The 19,566-nt window shown below is 54.1% G+C and overlaps 3 protein-coding genes across 3 annotated transcripts; all 3 read right to left on the reverse strand.

The window, feature by feature from the left end:
• Window positions 1-1,052: 1,052 nt before the first annotated feature.
• LOC134810732 (putative protein FAM90A26) lies at window positions 1,053-4,310 on the reverse strand. Its single transcript, XM_063816780.1, has 2 exons — window positions 3,546-4,310; window positions 1,053-2,881 (listed from the first exon to the last, which is right to left on the reverse strand). The coding sequence occupies exons 1-2, from the start codon at window positions 4,056-4,058 to the stop codon at window positions 1,919-1,921; spliced, it is 1,476 nt and encodes a 491-aa protein (XP_063672850.1). The 5' UTR covers window positions 4,059-4,310; the 3' UTR covers window positions 1,053-1,918.
• A 4,686-nt stretch (window positions 4,311-8,996) lies between these two features.
• LOC134810733 (putative protein FAM90A26) lies at window positions 8,997-11,525 on the reverse strand. Its single transcript, XM_063816781.1, has 2 exons — window positions 11,176-11,525; window positions 8,997-10,511 (listed from the first exon to the last, which is right to left on the reverse strand). Exons 1-2 carry the CDS (start codon window positions 11,494-11,496, stop codon window positions 9,549-9,551), a joined length of 1,284 nt encoding a protein of 427 aa, XP_063672851.1. The 5' UTR covers window positions 11,497-11,525; the 3' UTR covers window positions 8,997-9,548.
• Window positions 11,526-16,626: 5,101 nt separating this feature from the next.
• LOC134810734 (protein FAM90A15-like) lies at window positions 16,627-19,566 on the reverse strand. Its single transcript, XM_063816782.1, has 3 exons — window positions 19,373-19,566; window positions 18,806-18,914; window positions 16,627-18,141 (listed from the first exon to the last, which is right to left on the reverse strand). The coding sequence occupies exons 1-3, from the start codon at window positions 19,513-19,515 to the stop codon at window positions 17,179-17,181; spliced, it is 1,215 nt and encodes a 404-aa protein (XP_063672852.1). The 5' UTR covers window positions 19,516-19,566; the 3' UTR covers window positions 16,627-17,178.

Here is a 19,566-nt window from a genome sequence, read left to right on the forward strand (position 1 = left end):
GCAACTGGAACCACACACTTGGCATCGGCGGTTGAGCCAAATGGGGACTCGTGGTGCAAGCAACGCTCCCCACGTGTTAGCGTGGGTGAGATTCGGTTGGCGGAATTTTACTAGGTGCGTGTTAGTAGAGTGGGGCTGAGGTTTTCTTGCTCCTGTGGTTGTATACGAAGTCAAAGGTCCTGCCCAGCCCTGCGGTCCCCTCAGTCAACTCTGTTTCGGAGACATAACGATTTGGATTGCCAACAAGTCAAGAAATGTTCAAGCCCTTGGATGTAGGGTAAAGAAAGGGAGATCAGACTGTCACTGTGTCTATGTAGAAGGGGAAGACATAAGAGACTCCATTTTGAAAAAGACCTGTACTTTAAACAATTGCTTTGCTGAGATGTTGATCATTTGTAGCTTTGCCGCGGCCCCTTTGACCCAACTTGGAGCTCACAAAAACCTGTGTTGTATAACATCGAGGCTTAAGGGATCTAGGGCTGTGCAGGGCGTGCCTTGTTAACCAAATGTTTACGAGCAGTATACTTGGTAAAAGTCATTGCCATTCTCTAGTCTCAATAAACCAGGGGCACAATGCACCGTGGAAAGCCACAGGGACCTCTGCCCTTGAAAGCAGGGTATTGTCCAAGGTTTCTCCCCATGTGACAGTCTGAAATATGGCCTCGTGGGATGGGAAAGACCTGACTGTCCCCCAGCCTGACACCCGTAATGGGTCTGTGCTGAGGTGGATTAGTCAAAGAGGAAAGCCTCTTGCAGTTGAGATGCAGGAAGGCCACTGTCTCCTGCTTGCCCCTGGGAACTGAATGTCTCGGTGTAAAGCCCGATCGTACATTTGTTCAACTCTGAGCTCGGAGAAAAGCTGCCCTGTGGCGGGAGGCGAGACGTGTTGGCAGTAATGCTGCCTAGTTATTCTTTACTCCGCTGAGATGTTTGGGTGGAGAGAAACATAAATCTGGCCTACGTGCACATCCAGGCATAGTACCTTCCCTTGAACTTAGTCATGATATAGATTCTTTGGCTCACGTGTGGTTTTTTTTTGTTTGTTTGTTGTTGACCTTCTCCTTATTATCACCCTGCTCTCCTACTACATTCCTTTTTGCTGAAATAATGAAAATCATAATCAACAAAAACTGAGGGAACTCAGAGGCCGGTGCCGGTGCAGGTCCTTGGTGTGCTGAGTGCCGGTCCCCTGGACCCACTGTTGTCTCCCTATACTTTGTCTCTGTGTCTTATTTCTTCTCTCCGTCTCTCATCCCACCCGACTAGAAACACCCACAGGTGTGGAGGGGCAGGCCACCCCTTCACTCGGAAAATCAGTTAAACACAAACACGGAATGAGAGTCAAAAGACAATATGTCATCTTTTTGAGAATTTTATTCACTTCAAAACCAATTAAACACACACATGTACAAAGGCATTCCACAGCCCAGTTTTCGAGGCTGAGGAAAGACCCCGAGAGCGCTCTGCACAGCACGCTTCCCAGCGTCCGAAACACTGCTCTCAGGGCGGGGCACAGCGGAAGGGCTGCACCTCTCAGGGTTCCCTAACTTTTCCCTTATTCAGTCATCTAGAGAGCAAATACACAGTAATTCCCCAGTTTCCTATTGACGTCCCAGCGGAAGTCTGACTCCTGCGCGTCACGCAGTTTCTGAGGCAACGAATCTCTGGCACGGAAGCTTTTCCTGGCGCGTTTCCGGAGAACCACGCGAACTACAACGTCCCTCACCAGAATTCAATGAGGCAGAGTCCCTGCATCTGCTCCCTGCCTGGCCTGGGCTCCCACATCCACAGAAGCGCCACAGCCGGGGAGCTTCGGAGTCACCGCACAGAGTCTGCTCTCTGCTCTGCACTCCTCAGTCCCACAGTCCCCTCCAAGTCACGGGAGCTGGAGGCCAAGGAGCCCCTGCCACCTGCAGTCTCACTCCAGGTCAGAATCGCTGTCCTCTGAGGAGGAGGAAACCTGAAGGTCCTCATAGAGGACGCTCGGTGGGACACGAACACGGGGACCCTCAGACTTCTCTGACACATGAGGGCTCTGAGCGAGGAAGGCTCCCGGCTTCTCAGGAGAGTGAAATGAGGGGGCCGCCAGGAGGCTGGAGCTCCAGCGTCCGTTTTCCAGTCTCCGGAAGAGCACTGTGAGAGGCTGGGCCCCATCATGGCTGGCCGCTGGGTGATGGGACATGGTGCAGGCCTGGGCAGTAGGCAGGCAAGGTCTGCTGTGCGGAGGCTGCCGGTCGACGCTGGGCACCTGGGCGGGTGTCCTCCTGCCCATCTGGGGCGACGTACTTGGTCCAAGTTCGGTTGCGGCTGGCGGAGGTTGGAGATTCTCCGGGGCCCCCAGCTCACCTCCCTGGATGGCGCTTTCGGGGATCTGGAAGGGACCCAGTCTCGGTTTCTTGGGGAAGTTCAGGCAAGCCTGAATCCGAGCCTGGGCAGGTCTCTTGGCTCCTGGCCCGAAGCTGAGATTGGAGCCTAGGCCCAAGCTGTGTGTGGCGGCTGGCGGGCAGGGCTGTGAGGTCACCGCAGGACGTTTGTCCTGTGCCTGGGGTCTGATGGCCTGGAGCAGGCCGTGGGTTTTGGAGGCAGCCTGGGGAACTTCTCGGCAGCCACCCTCAGGGCTGCTGTGTGTCGGCTTCACCACGAGGAGAGGCTCGGGGCCCTGCTGCCTGACTGCAGGCTGAGGGATGTCGGCCGCAGCCCCTGTCTGTCTTTCCTTTGGTCCAAGACTTGAGGAGGAGCTCAGACTGGCTTTTCTGAGGGGAGACGGCGAAGCCAAGACGGAGCCCCTGTCAGACGTTTCGGTAGCTGAGCGATCAGCGAGGACAGGGCCCAGGCGCGGCCTCTTACTGGTTGTGTGGACCGGCATTGGCCCGCTTGCAACCTGAAAGAGAGGAAACAACACAGGTTAGAAGTTCCTCCGCATGGAGCCAACGTGAAAATCAAGCACATCCAAAGACAAGGTGCACACGCCATGAAATTCTTAGTACAGTATCGACAGGCGGTCCTTGGAAGTAGGGACAGACCCTCCACTTGAGTGCTGATCAGGACAAGACACATGAAAGATGCGCTCTCGAGCTATGTGTAGCTGATCTAAGCACACCATTGTTCAAAAGATCGCGTCTTGGGCATTAACTGGATCAAAGCGCCTCCACTCAGCCTTCCATGAAGTGGAACGGACTGAGGCCCTTCCGAAGGCAGGTTGGTGGCTCAAGGGTACTCAGGACGTCTTCTCTGAACACATGCATGTTCCTGGGTTTAGCCTTCTCCACGTTTGGGGCCTCTGAGGGACTAATTTCCTCATGCCGCTAGGAACATGTTGTTGGCAGGCTTGCCATAATTGGACAGAAAGAAAGCAACAGGAAATACGGCATCTTCAGATGCCTTCGCCTGGAATCAAATTGACCTGGAAGGATCGTGGAGTCCCTGACCCCAAGAAGGCAAGAAAGAGGGGTTCCCCGATTTCCTCCCGCAGACGGGAAGCTGAAAGGAAATCAACCAGGGTGACCTAGAGGAGAAAAGGACCAGGGGCCCGGGGTGACACTCACCCTCAGATAATCAGAAGATTCCGTGGATCCTTTTCGATTCGGCAGCGGCTTCTCTGGAGGTTTCCCAGAAAATATGTGGAGGAGAGCCTTCCTCTGCGGGTCTTGTTGCCTGCAGAACAGAAAAAGGTTTTCTGTTCTCCTGGTTTTCCCCAGGAGACAGGGAGAACCCTGTGTGGGGCCCAGCCCCGTTCCGTGTTTTGTGATACAGAAATGGACATCTGGTGCCCTTTCCGCCTCTGCACCTTCCCTCACGTGCCAACCTTCCCGTCCCCCAGGTGGCCCTCTAGGCTTCCCAACTAAGGACTGTGATTTGGATTCCATCGCCTTTCCCCCTGTCGTGGGGAACCTGCACGAAGCGCCCCCGCCTCTCCCCGTCCCTGAATCTCCCAGAGCCAAAGGAGCTCCTGGGTGTGGAACCCCGGAGGACACGGAGCTCCGGCCTATTTCTCTGCAGCGTTCCTTCCCTGGCCCGGAGACGGAAAGGCACACGGTGTGCAGGTGCAGAGACACCATGTCCTTAGGAGGCAGTACCCTAAGAGTGGTGAAAACCCCTCCCACTGCTCACCTTGGTCTCTCTTCCTTCTCTCCCTTATCCTTGTTCAAGGGCCCCGGGTTGGCTTCAACCTGGGGCTTCCATGGTTTCAGGTTTTCCTTCCCTTCCTTTTTCCCCAAGGTCGCTGGAACCAGGGCTGCCTGCCAGCACTTCATGGGGCACCTGGTACTTCTGGCCGTGTGGCCAAAGGCCCCGCAGTTTTTGCACTTGAGCTGTGGGTGGAAAGGAAGTGATGTCGGTGAGTGAGCTGAAGCCACAGGCAGCGATCCCACGTCCACATTGGGACGGATTGTGAATTCAGAGCTGAATAAGGATTCCAAAGAGGGGACACCGGCATGGGGGCCGTTAAGTGCTGGGAGAGTTCGGATACGATGTTCCCTCCCAAAGCCCACGTGACGGAGCAACACTGAAAGGAAGGACTCAAGGTTCCAAGGGGCACGACGGTGAACCCGATGTCAACAACGCAGCCAAACGTGGCTACGCAGGACTCTAAGTAGAAAGGGAGGTTGCCCCCAAGAGTCTCTCAAGGGACCTATCGGGCCGGGGAGAAGGTCCCAAGCCACGCCCACCTTGGATGGGAAAAGCAACCTGGGTGGTGGTGACAGAGCTCTTTGGAATCCAACCCAGTCTCTGAGGACCGTGTGACACCCCCTCCCCCCGTCCCCACCCCCACCCCGATACCCAAGAGATCCAGGGCTAGACTTACCCTGGGATCTTCTTCATCGGGCGGGGGAGCCCTTGGCCCAACTGGGGCCCTCCGCTGCTTCTGGAGGGTCTGGGCTCTCACCAGTCTCTTGGCCCAAGATTTGGGGTCCCGACGTGCCATCATCTTCGTCGCCTGGGGGTTTTGTGACCGCCTTTTTCAGGGGTTGACTGTTGGGTCACCTGAAACACACACAAACACACACATGTCGATGGTTAAGCACATTGGATATTCACACACCCACAGGAAGCCACCTGCTAACTCCCTGCCGGTGTGGTCATGAGGAGACCTCACCACCAGTCGGTCAAATCTGTAGAACACAATGTGCTGTGTGCATCCTCGGATACTGTGTGTTCCTCTGCCATGACTACCTAGTCCAAGAGTAAACCGCACCTGCCACAGGGCCCGTGGCCTAGGTATGGGGAGTTGAGCTTTCAACCCCAAACAAGCAACTGATTCTGGAGACTGGACTTAGGTCTCTCACGATTCACTCCGGTAGAAGACACGGTGATTCTATCTCCCTTGACGGACAGAACGATCGAAGACACAGGGCATGGCTTGCGCCACCCTTTGGCAGGTCTGTTTGAAGTCAGGGATAAGGGATGCTTCCTGTGACAACTTGACTCGCTACTCTGGCCATTTCATTAGGCAACTTCCAAACACAAATTCATAGAGAGAAGTTACCTTCCTCTCTACCACACTAGCAGGTGATGGTCTTTCCTGTTCTACCTTTTGGCTTTAGCTCCAGCCCCTCTTTACTTATTTATTTTTTCTGGTATTTTACGCATACCACACGAATTCATCTGAACAAACGGGGAACAAGTGCCACATCGCATCGACGTCTTACACGGCTGAAGGGCAAACCACCCTTTTTTCCAAAGTCCTTTTTCCATTTACCCACCAATTCAGCATGCTGCAGTACATTTCTTTTCGCATTCCCATCTTGGTCTTATCCCACATGTGGAGACGGATATGTTTTCTCGTTTTCTGTTGCAAGAATTACTAGTAACGAGAACACATCCTTCCCCACCAGCAAGCCCCAGTGTGATCGGTTTCTTTCGGCCTCCTGTGTCTCTTCCCCCCACCCCCACACCCCTCAGGGATTGCGTGAAAAAAACAATAGTTCAGTGAAACTAACCTGAAATTACGCGTCTACTTGCTTTCCCCGGCTGGCGCTGAGATGGGCAGGTGCTGGAGCAGCCCCGCTGGAAGCGATGCAGCATCCAGGACGACGGAGGAAGGGGCGGAGAGGGACCTCTGCTTTCCAGGCTGCCTTTTATACTGCCTCTGGTCACCTGACATGGAACGTACCCTAACCTAATCAGTTACCTGTACCTTAATTGCAATTAACTTAATCCAATTACGTGACCTGGAAAGGTCTATCTGCACAGCCCACTCTAAGATCGTGTCCACTGCTGACAGACATTCTAAAACCTACGTGTACAGCTGCAAGCTTTGAAGAATAGATGCTCCCCGTCAGACATGTAACACCGGTGTCTGTACCCCTGTCTTCTTTTCCATCTTTTTGTTTTGTTTTGTTTTGTTTTGTTTTAAAAAATGTGTAAAATAGACACCTTTTAATTGGACCACATTTAGTCTATCTCGACGTGGGCCTCAGTGTCATCAAGGAGATTCTCCTTGACGTGCAGTCACGGCCATGATCCATCTTCAGAGCTTCTCTTTCTTCCCCAAGGTAAGTCTGTCAGCAGAGAACCCTGACCGCACCCTCATGTGTTTTCTCCTCCAGGAGGCGCTTGGAAACCACCGTGAATTGGACCGCACTGGGAAACACAGATGAGGAAAGTCAACAACGCTTTGTCCTTCAGTGCCTGGCTCCTTTTTCAGCTCGTCTTGCGACTCCAGGCATTATGCCTGAAAAGTGTCCCGGACGCCTGTGAGGCTCTAATTCCCTGGGTCCCATTGCCATGTCTCTGGATTTGCGAAGATCCACCGCACCTTCTGTGGAACTCCCGTGTCGGTGAACTTTTGTGCCACGGCCCCTAATTCTGCCCATGGTCATCTGCAGCTGCACGACTTAGGGTCCATGTTCCTTGGACGGGAAGAGACAGGCAGGAGTCGGAATGATGAACCAGCACACTGGGGCATTTTCTCACGTAGCCCAAGTGACCCCATGGTGTTCTTGAGCTTTGGAACCAGTCGCGTCCCCTTTGACACTGCACCCGGCTCCCAGTCTCTCAATCGTGTTGGCCCTCCGGCGATCTCCCGTTGGATGAATTGCTCCTGCTGAAACTCGAGTCCCCTTTGATTTGCGCTTCATTAATTATTCATGATTCAGGTGGGAAGGCCTGCTGACGACCCCCTGTGGCCGTTCTCTGAGCTTTCCTGTCACATCGTTTCCTTCCACGCTCTTTGGTTCCTTATGGTCCTGCTCCTTCTGCTGTCAGAGGAGCAGAGAGTTGATCTTATTGATTCTGGATACGGATACTTTCTAGGTGATCTGGATAATCCAGATAACGACCCTCAACAGCGGCGGAAAGGGAGCAGCCATTTGGTGTGTCTCAGAAAATCCTGCTCAGTTCCGAGGCCCCCTAGATGTGGAATCCTGCTCAGAGTTGTTCCCAGGTCAGAGAATGGAGAGAGCCTGTGCATGATGGGATCTCCCTGCCTAGATCTTTCAGTGAGTCTCTACCTCAGCTACTCTTAGGATCAGGGGGAGAACCACGGTGTCAGACATCCGGAAAGAAGACGGGATGAATGTTTTACCTCTGAAGTACATCCCAAATGTGGGAGTTGACTTCAGCTTTGCTGGGGTCTATTTGGCCAGTGAAACTCTGCCTGGTTCATTCGCACATCCGGAAGCCCCTTCACGGGGGGCCGTCGCAACTGGAACCACACACTTGGCATCGGCGGTTGAGCCAAATGGGGACTCGTGGTGCAAGCAACGCTCCCCACGTGTTAGCGTGGGTGAGATTCGGTTGGCGGAATTTTACTAGGTGCGTGTTAGTAGAGTGGGGCTGAGGTTTTCTTGCTCCTGTGGTTGTATACGAAGTCAAAGGTCCTGCCCAGCCCTGCGGTCCCCTCAGTCAACTCTGTTTCGGAGACATAACGATTTGGATTGCCAACAAGTCAAGAAATGTTCAAGCCCTTGGATGTAGGGTAAAGAAAGGGAGATCAGACTGTCACTGTGTCTATGTAGAAGGGGAAGACATAAGAGACTCCATTTTGAAAAAGACCTGTACTTTAAACAATTGCTTTGCTGAGATGTTGATCATTTGTAGCTTTGCCGCGGCCCCTTTGACCCAACTTGGAGCTCACAAAAACCTGTGTTGTATAACATCGAGGCTTAAGGGATCTAGGGCTGTGCAGGGCGTGCCTTGTTAACCAAATGTTTACGAGCAGTATACTTGGTAAAAGTCATTGCCATTCTCTAGTCTCAATAAACCAGGGGCACAATGCACCGTGGAAAGCCACAGGGACCTCTGCCCTTGAAAGCAGGGTATTGTCCAAGGTTTCTCCCCATGTGACAGTCTGAAATATGGCCTCGTGGGATGGGAAAGACCTGACTGTCCCCCAGCCTGACACCCGTAATGGGTCTGTGCTGAGGTGGATTAGTCAAAGAGGAAAGCCTCTTGCAGTTGAGATGCAGGAAGGCCACTGTCTCCTGCTTGCCCCTGGGAACTGAATGTCTCGGTGTAAAGCCCGATCGTACATTTGTTCAACTCTGAGCTCGGAGAAAAGCTGCCCTGTGGCGGGAGGCGAGACGTGTTGGCAGTAATGCTGCCTTGTTATTCTTTACTCCGCTGAGATGTTTGGGTGGAGAGAAACATAAATCTGGCCTACGTGAACGTCCAGGCATAGTACCTTCCCTTGAACTTAGTCATGATATAGATTCTTTGGCTCACGTGTGTTTTTTTTTTGTTGTTGTTGTTGACCTTCTCCTTATTATCACCCTGCTCTCCTACTACATTCCTTTTTGCTGAAATAATGAAAATCATAATCAACAAAAACTGAGGGAACTCAGAGGCCGGTGCCGGTGCAGGTGCTGAGTGCCGGTCCCCTGGACCCACTGTTGTCTCCCTATACTTTGTCTCTGTGTCTTATTTCTTCTCTCCGTCTCTCATCCCACCCGACTAGAAACACCCACAGGTGTGGAGGGGCAGGCCACCCCTTCACTCGGAAAATCAGTTAAACACAAACACGGAATGAGAGTCAAAAGACAATATGTCATCTTTTTGAGAATTTTATTCACTTCAAAACCAATTAAACACACACATGTACAAAGGCATTCCACAGCCCAGTTTTCGAGGCTGAGGAAAGACCCCGAGAGCGCTCTGCACAGCACGCTTCCCAGCGTCCGAAACACTGCTCTCAGGGCGGGGCACAGCGGAAGGGCTGCACCTCTCAGGGTTCCCTAACTTTTCCCTTATTCAGTCATCTAGAGAGCAAATACACAGTAATTCCCCAGTTTCCTATTGACGTCCCAGCGGAAGTCTGACTCCTGCGCGTCACGCAGTTTCTGAGGCAACGAATCTCTGGCACGGAAGCTTTTCCTGGCGCGTTTCCGGAGAACCACGCGAACTACAACGTCCCTCACCAGAATTCAATGAGGCAGAGTCCCTGCATCTGCTCCCTGCCTGGCCTGGGCTCCCACATCCACAGAAGCGCCACAGCCGGGGAGCTTCGGAGTCACCGCACAGAGTCTGCTCTCTGCTCTGCACTCCTCAGTCCCACAGTCCCCTCCAAGTCACGGGAGCTGGAGGCCAAGGAGCCCCTGCCACCTGCAGTCTCACTCCAGGTCAGAATCGCTGTCCTCTGAGGAGGAGGAAACCTGAAGGTCCTCATAGAGGACGCTCGGTGGGACACGAACACGGGGACCCTCAGACTTCTCTGACACATGAGGGCTCTGAGCGAGGAAGGCTCCCGGCTTCTCAGGAGAGTGAAATGAGGGGGCCGCCAGGAGGCTGGAGCTCCAGCGTCCGTTTTCCAGTCTCCGGAAGAGCACTGTGAGAGGCTGGGCCCCATCATGGCTGGCCGCTGGGTGATGGGACATGGTGCAGGCCTGGGCAGTAGGCAGGCAAGGTCTGCTGTGCGGAGGCTGCCGGTCGACGCTGGGCACCTGGGCGGGTGTCCTCCTGCCCATCTGGGGCGACGTACTTGGTCCAAGTTCGGTTGCGGCTGGCGGAGGTTGGAGATTCTCCGGGGCCCCCAGCTCACCTCCCTGGATGGCGCTTTCGGGGATCTGGAAGGGACCCAGTCTCGGTTTCTTGGGGAAGTTCAGGCAAGCCTGAATCCGAGCCTGGGCAGGTCTCTTGGCTCCTGGCCCGAAGCTGAGATTGGAGCCTAGGCCCAAGCTGTGTGTGGCGGCTGGCGGGCAGGGCTGTGAGGTCACCGCAGGACGTTTGTCCTGTGCCTGGGGTCTGATGGCCTGGAGCAGGCCGTGGGTTTTGGAGGCAGCCTGGGGAACTTCTCGGCAGCCACCCTCAGGGCTGCTGTGTGTCGGCTTCACCACGAGGAGAGGCTCGGGGCCCTGCTGCCTGACTGCAGGCTGAGGGATGTCGGCCGCAGCCCCTGTCTGTCTTTCCTTTGGTCCAAGACTTGAGGAGGAGCTCAGACTGGCTTTTCTGAGGGGAGACGGCGAAGCCAAGACGGAGCCCCTGTCAGACGTTTCGGTAGCTGAGCGATCAGCGAGGACAGGGCCCAGGCGCGGCCTCTTACTGGTTGTGTGGACCGGCATTGGCCCGCTTGCAACCTGAAAGAGAGGAAACAACACAGGTTAGAAGTTCCTCCGCATGGAGCCAACGTGAAAATCAAGCACATCCAAAGACAAGGTGCACACGCCATGAAATTCTTAGTACAGTATCGACAGGCGGTCCTTGGAAGTAGGGACAGACCCTCCACTTGAGTGCTGATCAGGACAAGACACATGAAAGATGCGCTCTCGAGCTATGTGTAGCTGATCTAAGCACACCATTGTTCAAAAGATCGCGTCTTGGGCATTAACTGGATCAAAGCGCCTCCACTCAGCCTTCCATGAAGTGGAACGGACTGAGGCCCTTCCGAAGGCAGGTTGGTGGCTCAAGGGTACTCAGGACGTCTTCTCTGAACACATGCATGTTCCTGGGTTTAGCCTTCTCCACGTTTGGGGCCTCTGAGGGACTAATTTCCTCATGCCGCTAGGAACATGTTGTTGGCAGGCTTGCCATAATTGGACAGAAAGAAAGCAACAGGAAATACGGCATCTTCAGATGCCTTCGCCTGGAATCAAATTGACCTGGAAGGATCGTGGAGTCCCTGACCCCAAGAAGGCAAGAAAGAGGGGTTCCCCGATTTCCTCCCGCAGACGGGAAGCTGAAAGGAAATCAACCAGGGTGACCTAGAGGAGAAAAGGACCAGGGGCCCGGGGTGACACTCACCCTCAGATAATCAGAAGATTCCGTGGATCCTTTTCGATTCGGCAGCGGCTTCTCTGGAGGTTTCCCAGAAAATATGTGGAGGAGAGCCTTCCTCTGCGGGTCTTGTTGCCTGCAGAACAGAAAAAGGTTTTCTGTTCTCCTGGTTTTCCCCAGGAGACAGGGAGAACCCTGTGTGGGGCCCAGCCCCGTTCCGTGTTTTGTGATACAGAAATGGACATCTGGTGCCCTTTCCGCCTCTGCACCTTCCCTCACGTGCCAACCTTCCCGTCCCCCAGGTGGCCCTCTAGGCTTCCCAACTAAGGACTGTGATTTGGATTCCATCGCCTTTCCCCCTGTCGTGGGGAACCTGCACGAAGCGCCCCCGCCTCTCCCCGTCCCTGAATCTCCCAGAGCCAAAGGAGCTCCTGGGTGTGGAACCCCGGAGGACACGGAGCTCCGGCCTATTTCTCTGCAGCGTTCCTTCCCTGGCCCGGAGACGGAAAGGCACACGGTGTGCAGGTGCAGAGACACCATGTCCTTAGGAGGCAGTACCCTAAGAGTGGTGAAAACCCCTCCCACTGCTCACCTTGGTCTCTCTTCCTTCTCTCCCTTATCCTTGTTCAAGGGCCCCGGGTTGGCTTCAACCTGGGGCTTCCATGGTTTCAGGTTTTCCTTCCCTTCCTTTTTCCCCAAGGTCGCTGGAACCAGGGCTGCCTGCCAGCACTTCATGGGGCACCTGGTACTTCTGGCCGTGTGGCCAAAGGCCCCGCAGTTTTTGCACTTGAGCTGTGGGTGGAAAGGAAGTGATGTCGGTGAGTGAGCTGAAGCCACAGGCAGCGATCCCACGTCCACATTGGGACGGATTGTGAATTCAGAGCTGAATAAGGATTCCAAAGAGGGGACACCGGCATGGGGGCCGTTAAGTGCTGGGAGAGTTCGGATACGATGTTCCCTCCCAAAGCCCACGTGACGGAGCAACACTGAAAGGAAGGACTCAAGGTTCCAAGGGGCACGACGGTGAACCCGATGTCAACAACGCAGCCAAACGTGGCTACGCAGGACTCTAAGTAGAAAGGGAGGTTGCCCCCAAGAGTCTCTCAAGGGACCTATCGGGCCGGGGAGAAGGTCCCAAGCCACGCCCACCTTGGATGGGAAAAGCAACCTGGGTGGTGGTGACAGAGCTCTTTGGAATCCAACCCAGTCTCTGAGGACCGTGTGACACCCCCTCCCCCCGTCCCCACCCCCACCCCGATACCCAAGAGATCCAGGGCTAGACTTACCCTGGGATCTTCTTCATCGGGCGGGGGAGCCCTTGGCCCAACTGGGGCCCTCCGCTGCTTCTGGAGGGTCTGGGCTCTCACCAGCCTCTTGGCCCAAGATTTGGGGTCCCGACGTGCCATCATCTTCGTCGCCTGGGGGTTTTGTGACCGCCTTTTTCAGGGGTTGACTGTTGGGTCACCTGAAACACACACAAACACACACATGTCGATGGTTAAGCACATTGGATATTCACACACCCACAGGAAGCCACCTGCTAACTCCCTGCCGGTGTGGTCATGAGGAGACCTCACCACCAGTCGGTCAAATCTGTAGAACACAATGTGCTGTGTGCATCCTCGGATACTGTGTGTTCCTCTGCCATGACTACCTAGTCCAAGAGTAAACCGCACCTGCCACAGGGCCCGTGGCCTAGGTATGGGGAGTTGAGCTTTCAACCCCAAACAAGCAACTGATTCTGGAGACTGGACTTAGGTCTCTCACGATTCACTCCGGTAGAAGACACGGTGATTCTATCTCCCTTGACGGACAGAACGATCGAAGACACAGGGCATGGCTTGCGCCACCCTTTGGCAGGTCTGTTTGAAGTCAGGGATAAGGGATGCTTCCTGTGACAACTTGACTCGCTACTCTGGCCATTTCATTAGGCAACTTCCAAACACAAATTCATAGAGAGAAGTTACCTTCCTCTCTACCACACTAGCAGGTGATGGTCTTTCCTGTTCTACCTTTTGGCTTTAGCTCCAGCCCCTCTTTACTTATTTATTTTTTCTGGTATTTTACGCATACCACACGAATTCATCTGAACAAACGGGGAACAAGTGCCACATCGCATCGACGTCTTACACGGCTGAAGGGCAAACCACCCTTTTTTCCAAAGTCCTTTTTCCATTTACCCACCAATTCAGCATGCTGCAGTACATTTCTTTTCGCATTCCCATCTTGGTCTTATCCCACATGTGGAGACGGATATGTTTTCTCGTTTTCTGTTGCAAGAATTACTAGTAACGAGAACACATCCTTCCCCACCAGCAAGCCCCAGTGTGATCGGTTTCTTTCGGCCTCCTGTGTCTCTTCCCCCCACCCCCACACCCCTCAGGGATTGCGTGAAAAAAACAATAGTTCAGTGAAACTAACCTGAAATTACGCGTCTACTTGCTTTCCCCGGCTGGCGCTGAGATGGGCAGGTGCTGGAGCAGCCCCGCTGGAAGCGATGCAGCATCCAGGACGACGGAGGAAGGGGCGGAGAGGGACCTCTGCTTTCCAGGCTGCCTTTTATACTGCCTCTGGTCACCTGACATGGAACGTACCCTAACCTAATCAGTTACCTGTACCTTAATTGCAATTAACTTAATCCAATTACGTGACCTGGAAAGGTCTATCTGCACAGCCCACTCTAAGATCGTGTCCACTGCTGACAGACATTCTAAAACCTACGTGTACAGCTGCAAGCTTTGAAGAATAGATGCTCCCCGTCAGACATGTAACACCGGTGTCTGTACCCCTGTCTTCTTTTCCATCTTTTTGTTTTGTTTTGTTTTGTTTTGTTTTAAAAAATGTGTAAAATAGACACCTTTTAATTGGACCACATTTAGTCTATCTCGACGTGGGCCTCAGTGTCATCAAGGAGATTCTCCTTGACGTGCAGTCACGGCCATGATCCATCTTCAGAGCTTCTCTTTCTTCCCCAAGGTAAGTCTGTCAGCAGAGAACCCTGACCGCACCCTCATGTGTTTTCTCCTCCAGGAGGCGCTTGGAAACCACCGTGAATTGGACCGCACTGGGAAACACAGATGAGGAAAGTCAACAACGCTTTGTCCTTCAGTGCCTGGCTCCTTTTTCAGCTCGTCTTGCGACTCCAGGCATTATGCCTGAAAAGTGTCCCGGACGCCTGTGAGGCTCTAATTCCCTGGGTCCCATTGCCATGTCTCTGGATTTGCGAAGATCCACCGCACCTTCTGTGGAACTCCCGTGTCGGTGAACTTTTGTGCCACGGCCCCTAATTCTGCCCATGGTCATCTGCAGCTGCACGACTTAGGGTCCATGTTCCTTGGACGGGAAGAGACAGGCAGGAGTCGGAATGATGAACCAGCACACTGGGGCATTTTCTCACGTAGCCCAAGTGACCCCATGGTGTTCTTGAGCTTTGGAACCAGTCGCGTCCCCTTTGACACTGCACCCGGCTCCCAGTCTCTCAATCGTGTTGGCCCTCCGGCGATCTCCCGTTGGATGAATTGCTCCTGCTGAAACTCGAGTCCCCTTTGATTTGCGCTTCATTAATTATTCATGATTCAGGTGGGAAGGCCTGCTGACGACCCCCTGTGGCCGTTCTCTGAGCTTTCCTGTCACATCGTTTCCTTCCACGCTCTTTGGTTCCTTATGGTCCTGCTCCTTCTGCTGTCAGAGGAGCAGAGAGTTGATCTTATTGATTCTGGATACGGATACTTTCTAGGTGATCTGGATAATCCAGATAACGACCCTCAACAGCGGCGGAAAGGGAGCAGCCATTTGGTGTGTCTCAGAAAATCCTGCTCAGTTCCGAGGCCCCCTAGATGTGGAATCCTGCTCAGAGTTGTTCCCAGGTCAGAGAATGGAGAGAGCCTGTGCATGATGGGATCTCCCTGCCTAGATCTTTCAGTGAGTCTCTACCTCAGCTACTCTTAGGATCAGGGGGAGAACCACGGTGTCAGACATCCGGAAAGAAGACGGGATGAATGTTTTACCTCTGAAGTACATCCCAAATGTGGGAGTTGACTTCAGCTTTGCTGGGGTCTATTTGGCCAGTGAAACTCTGCCTGGTTCATTCGCACATCCGGAAGCCCCTTCACGGGGGGCCGTCGCAACTGGAACCACACACTTGGCATCGGCGGTTGAGCCAAATGGGGACTCGTGGTGCAAGCAACGCTCCCCACGTGTTAGCGTGGGTGAGATTCGGTTGGCGGAATTTTACTAGGTGCGTGTTAGTAGAGTGGGGCTGAGGTTTTCTTGCTCCTGTGGTTGTATACGAAGTCAAAGGTCCTGCCCAGCCCTGCGGTCCCCTCAGTCAACTCTGTTTCGGAGACATAACGATTTGGATTGCCAACAAGTCAAGAAATGTTCAAGCCCTTGGATGTAGGGTAAAGAAAGGGAGATCAGACTGTCACTGTGTCTATGTAGAAGGGGAAGACATAAGAGACTCCATTTTGAAAAGGACCTGTACTTTAAACAATTGCTTTGCTGAGATGTTGATCATTTGTAGCTTTGCCGCGGCCCCTTTGACCCAACTTGGAGCTCACAAAAACCTGTGTTGTATAACATCGAGGCTTAAGGGATCTAGGGCTGTGCAGGGCGTGCCTTGTTAACCAAATGTTTACGAGCAGTATACTTGGTAAAAGTCATTGCCATTCTCTAGTCTCAATAAACCAGGGGCACAATGCACCGTGGAAAGCCACAGGGACCTCTGCCCTTGAAAGCAGGGTATTGTCCAAGGTTTCTCCCCATGTGACAGTCTGAAATATGGCCTCGTGGGATGGGAAAGACCTGACTGTCCCCCAGCCTGACACCCGTAATGGGTCTGTGCTGAGGTGGATTAGTCAAAGAGGAAAGCCTCTTGCAGTTGAGATGCAGGAAGGCCACTGTCTCCTGCTTGCCCCTGGGAACTGAATGTCTCGGTGTAAAGCCCGATCGTACATTTGTTCAACTCTGAGCTCGGAGAAAAGCTGCCCTGTGGCGGGAGGCGAGACGTGTTGGCAGTAATGCTGCCTTGTTATTCTTTACTCCGCTGAGATGTTTGGGTGGAGAGAAACATAAATCTGGCCTACGTGAACGTCCAGGCATAGTACCTTCCCTTGAACTTAGTAATGATATAGATTCTTTGGCTCACGTGTGTTTTTTTTTTGTTGTTGTTGTTGACCTTCTCCTTATTATCACCCTGCTCTCCTACTACATTCCTTTTTGCTGAAATAATGAAAATCATAATCAACAAAAACTGAGGGAACTCAGAGGCCGGTGCCGGTGCAGGTGCTGAGTGCCGGTCCCCTGGACCCACTGTTGTCTCCCTATACTTTGTCTCTGTGTCTTATTTCTTCTCTCCGTCTCTCATCCCACCCGACTAGAAACACCCACAGGTGTGGAGGGGCAGGCCACCCCTTCACTCGGAAAATCAGTTAAACACAAACACGGAATGAGAGTCAAAAGACAATATGTCATCTTTTTGAGAATTTTATTCACTTCAAAACCAATTAAACACACACATGTACAAAGGCATTCCACAGCCCAGTTTTCGAGGCTGAGGAAAGACCCCGAGAGCGCTCTGCACAGCACGCTTCCCAGCGTCCGAAACACTGCTCTCAGGGCGGGGCACAGCGGAAGGGCTGCACCTCTCAGGGTTCCCTAACTTTTCCCTTATTCAGTCATCTAGAGAGCAAATACACAGTAATTCCCCAGTTTCCTATTGACGTCCCAGCGGAAGTCTGACTCCTGCGCGTCACGCAGTTTCTGAGGCAACGAATCTCTGGCACGGAAGCTTTTCCTGGCGCGTTTCCGGAGAACCACGCGAACTACAACGTCCCTCACCAGAATTCAATGAGGCAGAGTCCCTGCATCTGCTCCCTGCCTGGCCTGGGCTCCCACATCCACAGAAGCGCCACAGCCGGGGAGCTTCGGAGTCACCGCACAGAGTCTGCTCTCTGCTCTGCACTCCTCAGTCCCACAGTCCCCTCCAAGTCACGGGAGCTGGAGGCCAAGGAGCCCCTGCCACCTGCAGTCTCACTCCAGGTCAGAATCGCTGTCCTCTGAGGAGGAGGAAACCTGAAGGTCCTCATAGAGGACGCTCGGTGGGACACGAACACGGGGACCCTCAGACTTCTCTGACACATGAGGGCTCTGAGCGAGGAAGGCTCCCGGCTTCTCAGGAGAGTGAAATGAGGGGGCCGCCAGGAGGCTGGAGCTCCAGCGTCCGTTTTCCAGTCTCCGGAAGAGCACTGTGAGAGGCTGGGCCCCATCATGGCTGGCCGCTGGGTGATGGGACATGGTGCAGGCCTGGGCAGTAGGCAGGCAAGGTCTGCTGTGCGGAGGCTGCCGGTCGACGCTGGGCACCTGGGCGGGTGTCCTCCTGCCCATCTGGGGCGACGTACTTGGTCCAAGTTCGGTTGCGGCTGGCGGAGGTTGGAGATTCTCCGGGGCCCCCAGCTCACCTCCCTGGATGGCGCTTTCGGGGATCTGGAAGGGACCCAGTCTCGGTTTCTTGGGGAAGTTCAGGCAAGCCTGAATCCGAGCCTGGGCAGGTCTCTTGGCTCCTGGCCCGAAGCTGAGATTGGAGCCTAGGCCCAAGCTGTGTGTGGCGGCTGGCGGGCAGGGCTGTGAGGTCACCGCAGGACGTTTGTCCTGTGCCTGGGGTCTGATGGCCTGGAGCAGGCCGTGGGTTTTGGAGGCAGCCTGGGGAACTTCTCGGCAGCCACCCTCAGGGCTGCTGTGTGTCGGCTTCACCACGAGGAGAGGCTCGGGGCCCTGCTGCCTGACTGCAGGCTGAGGGATGTCGGCCGCAGCCCCTGTCTGTCTTTCCTTTGGTCCAAGACTTGAGGAGGAGCTCAGACTGGCTTTTCTGAGGGGAGACGGCGAAGCCAAGACGGAGCCCCTGTCAGACGTTTCGGTAGCTGAGCGATCAGCGAGGACAGGGCCCAGGCGCGGCCTCTTACTGGTTGTGTGGACCGGCATTGGCCCGCTTGCAACCTGAAAGAGAGGAAACAACACAGGTTAGAAGTTCCTCCGCATGGAGCCAACGTGAAAATCAAGCACATCCAAAGACAAGGTGCACACGCCATGAAATTCTTAGTACAGTATCGACAGGCGGTCCTTGGAAGTAGGGACAGACCCTCCACCTGAGTGCTGATCAGGACAAGACACATGAAAGATGCGCTCTCGAGCTATGTGTAGCTGATCTAAGCACACCATTGTTCAAAAGATCGCGTCTTGGGCATTAACTGGATCAAAGCGCCTCCACTCAGCCTTCCATGAAGTGGAACTGACTGATGACCTTCCGAAGGCAGGTTGGTGGCTCGAGGGTACTCAGGACGTCTTCTCTGAACACATGCATGTTCCTGGGTTTAGCCTTCTCCACGTTTGGGGCCTCTGAGGGACTAATTTCCTCATGCCGCTAGGAACATGTTGTTGGCAGGCTTGCCATAATTGGACAGAAAGAAAGCAACAGGAAATACGGCATCTTCAGATGCCTTCGCCTGGAATCAAATTGACCTGGAAGGATCGTGGAGTCCCTGACCCCAAGAAGGCAAGAAAGAGGGGTTCCCCGATTTCCTCCCGCAGACGGGAAGCTGAAAGGAAATCAACCAGGGTGACCTAGAGGAGAAAAGGACCAGGGGCCCGGGGTGACACTCACCCTCAGATAATCAGAAGATTCCGTGGATCCTTTTCGATTCGGCAGCGGCTTCTCTGGAGGTTTCCCAGAAAATATGTGGAGGAGAGCCTTCCTCTGCGGGTCTTGTTGCCTGCAGAACAGAAAAAGTTCAGGCTGTGCCCCATGGTTTTCCCCAGGAGACAGGGAGAACCCTGTGTGGGGCCCAGCCCCGTTCCGTGTTTTGTGATACAGAAATGGACATCTGGTGCCCTTTCCGCCTCTGCACCTTCCCTCACGTGCCAACCTTCCCGTCCCCCAGGTGGCCCTCTAGGCTTCCCAACTAAGGACTGTGATTTGGATTCCATCGCTTTTCCCCCTGTCGTGGGGAACCTGCACGAAGCGCCCCCACCTCTCCCCGTCCCTGATTCTCCCAGAGCCAAAGGAGCTCCTGGGTGTGGAACCCCGGAGGACACGGAGCTCCGGCCTATTTCTCTGCAGCGTTCCTTCCCTGGCCCGGAGACGGAAAGGCACACGGTGTGCAGGTGCAGAGACACCATGTCCTTAGGAGGCAGTACCCTAAGAGTGGTGAAAACCCCTCCCACTGCTCACCTTGGTCTCTCTTCCTTCTCTCCCTTATCCTTGTTCAAGGGCCCCGGGTTGGCTTCAACCTGGGGCTTCCATGGTTTCAGGTTTTCCTTCCCTTCCTTTTTCCCCAAGGTCGCTGGAACCAGGGCTGCCTGCCAGCACTTCATGGGGCACCTGGTACTTCTGGCCGTGTGGCCAAAGGCCCCGCAGTTTTTGCA

Source organism: Pan troglodytes, chromosome 7 (genome assembly GCF_028858775.2).
Source record: "Pan troglodytes isolate AG18354 chromosome 7, NHGRI_mPanTro3-v2.0_pri, whole genome shotgun sequence".
NCBI lineage: Eukaryota > Metazoa > Chordata > Mammalia > Primates > Hominidae > Pan > Pan troglodytes.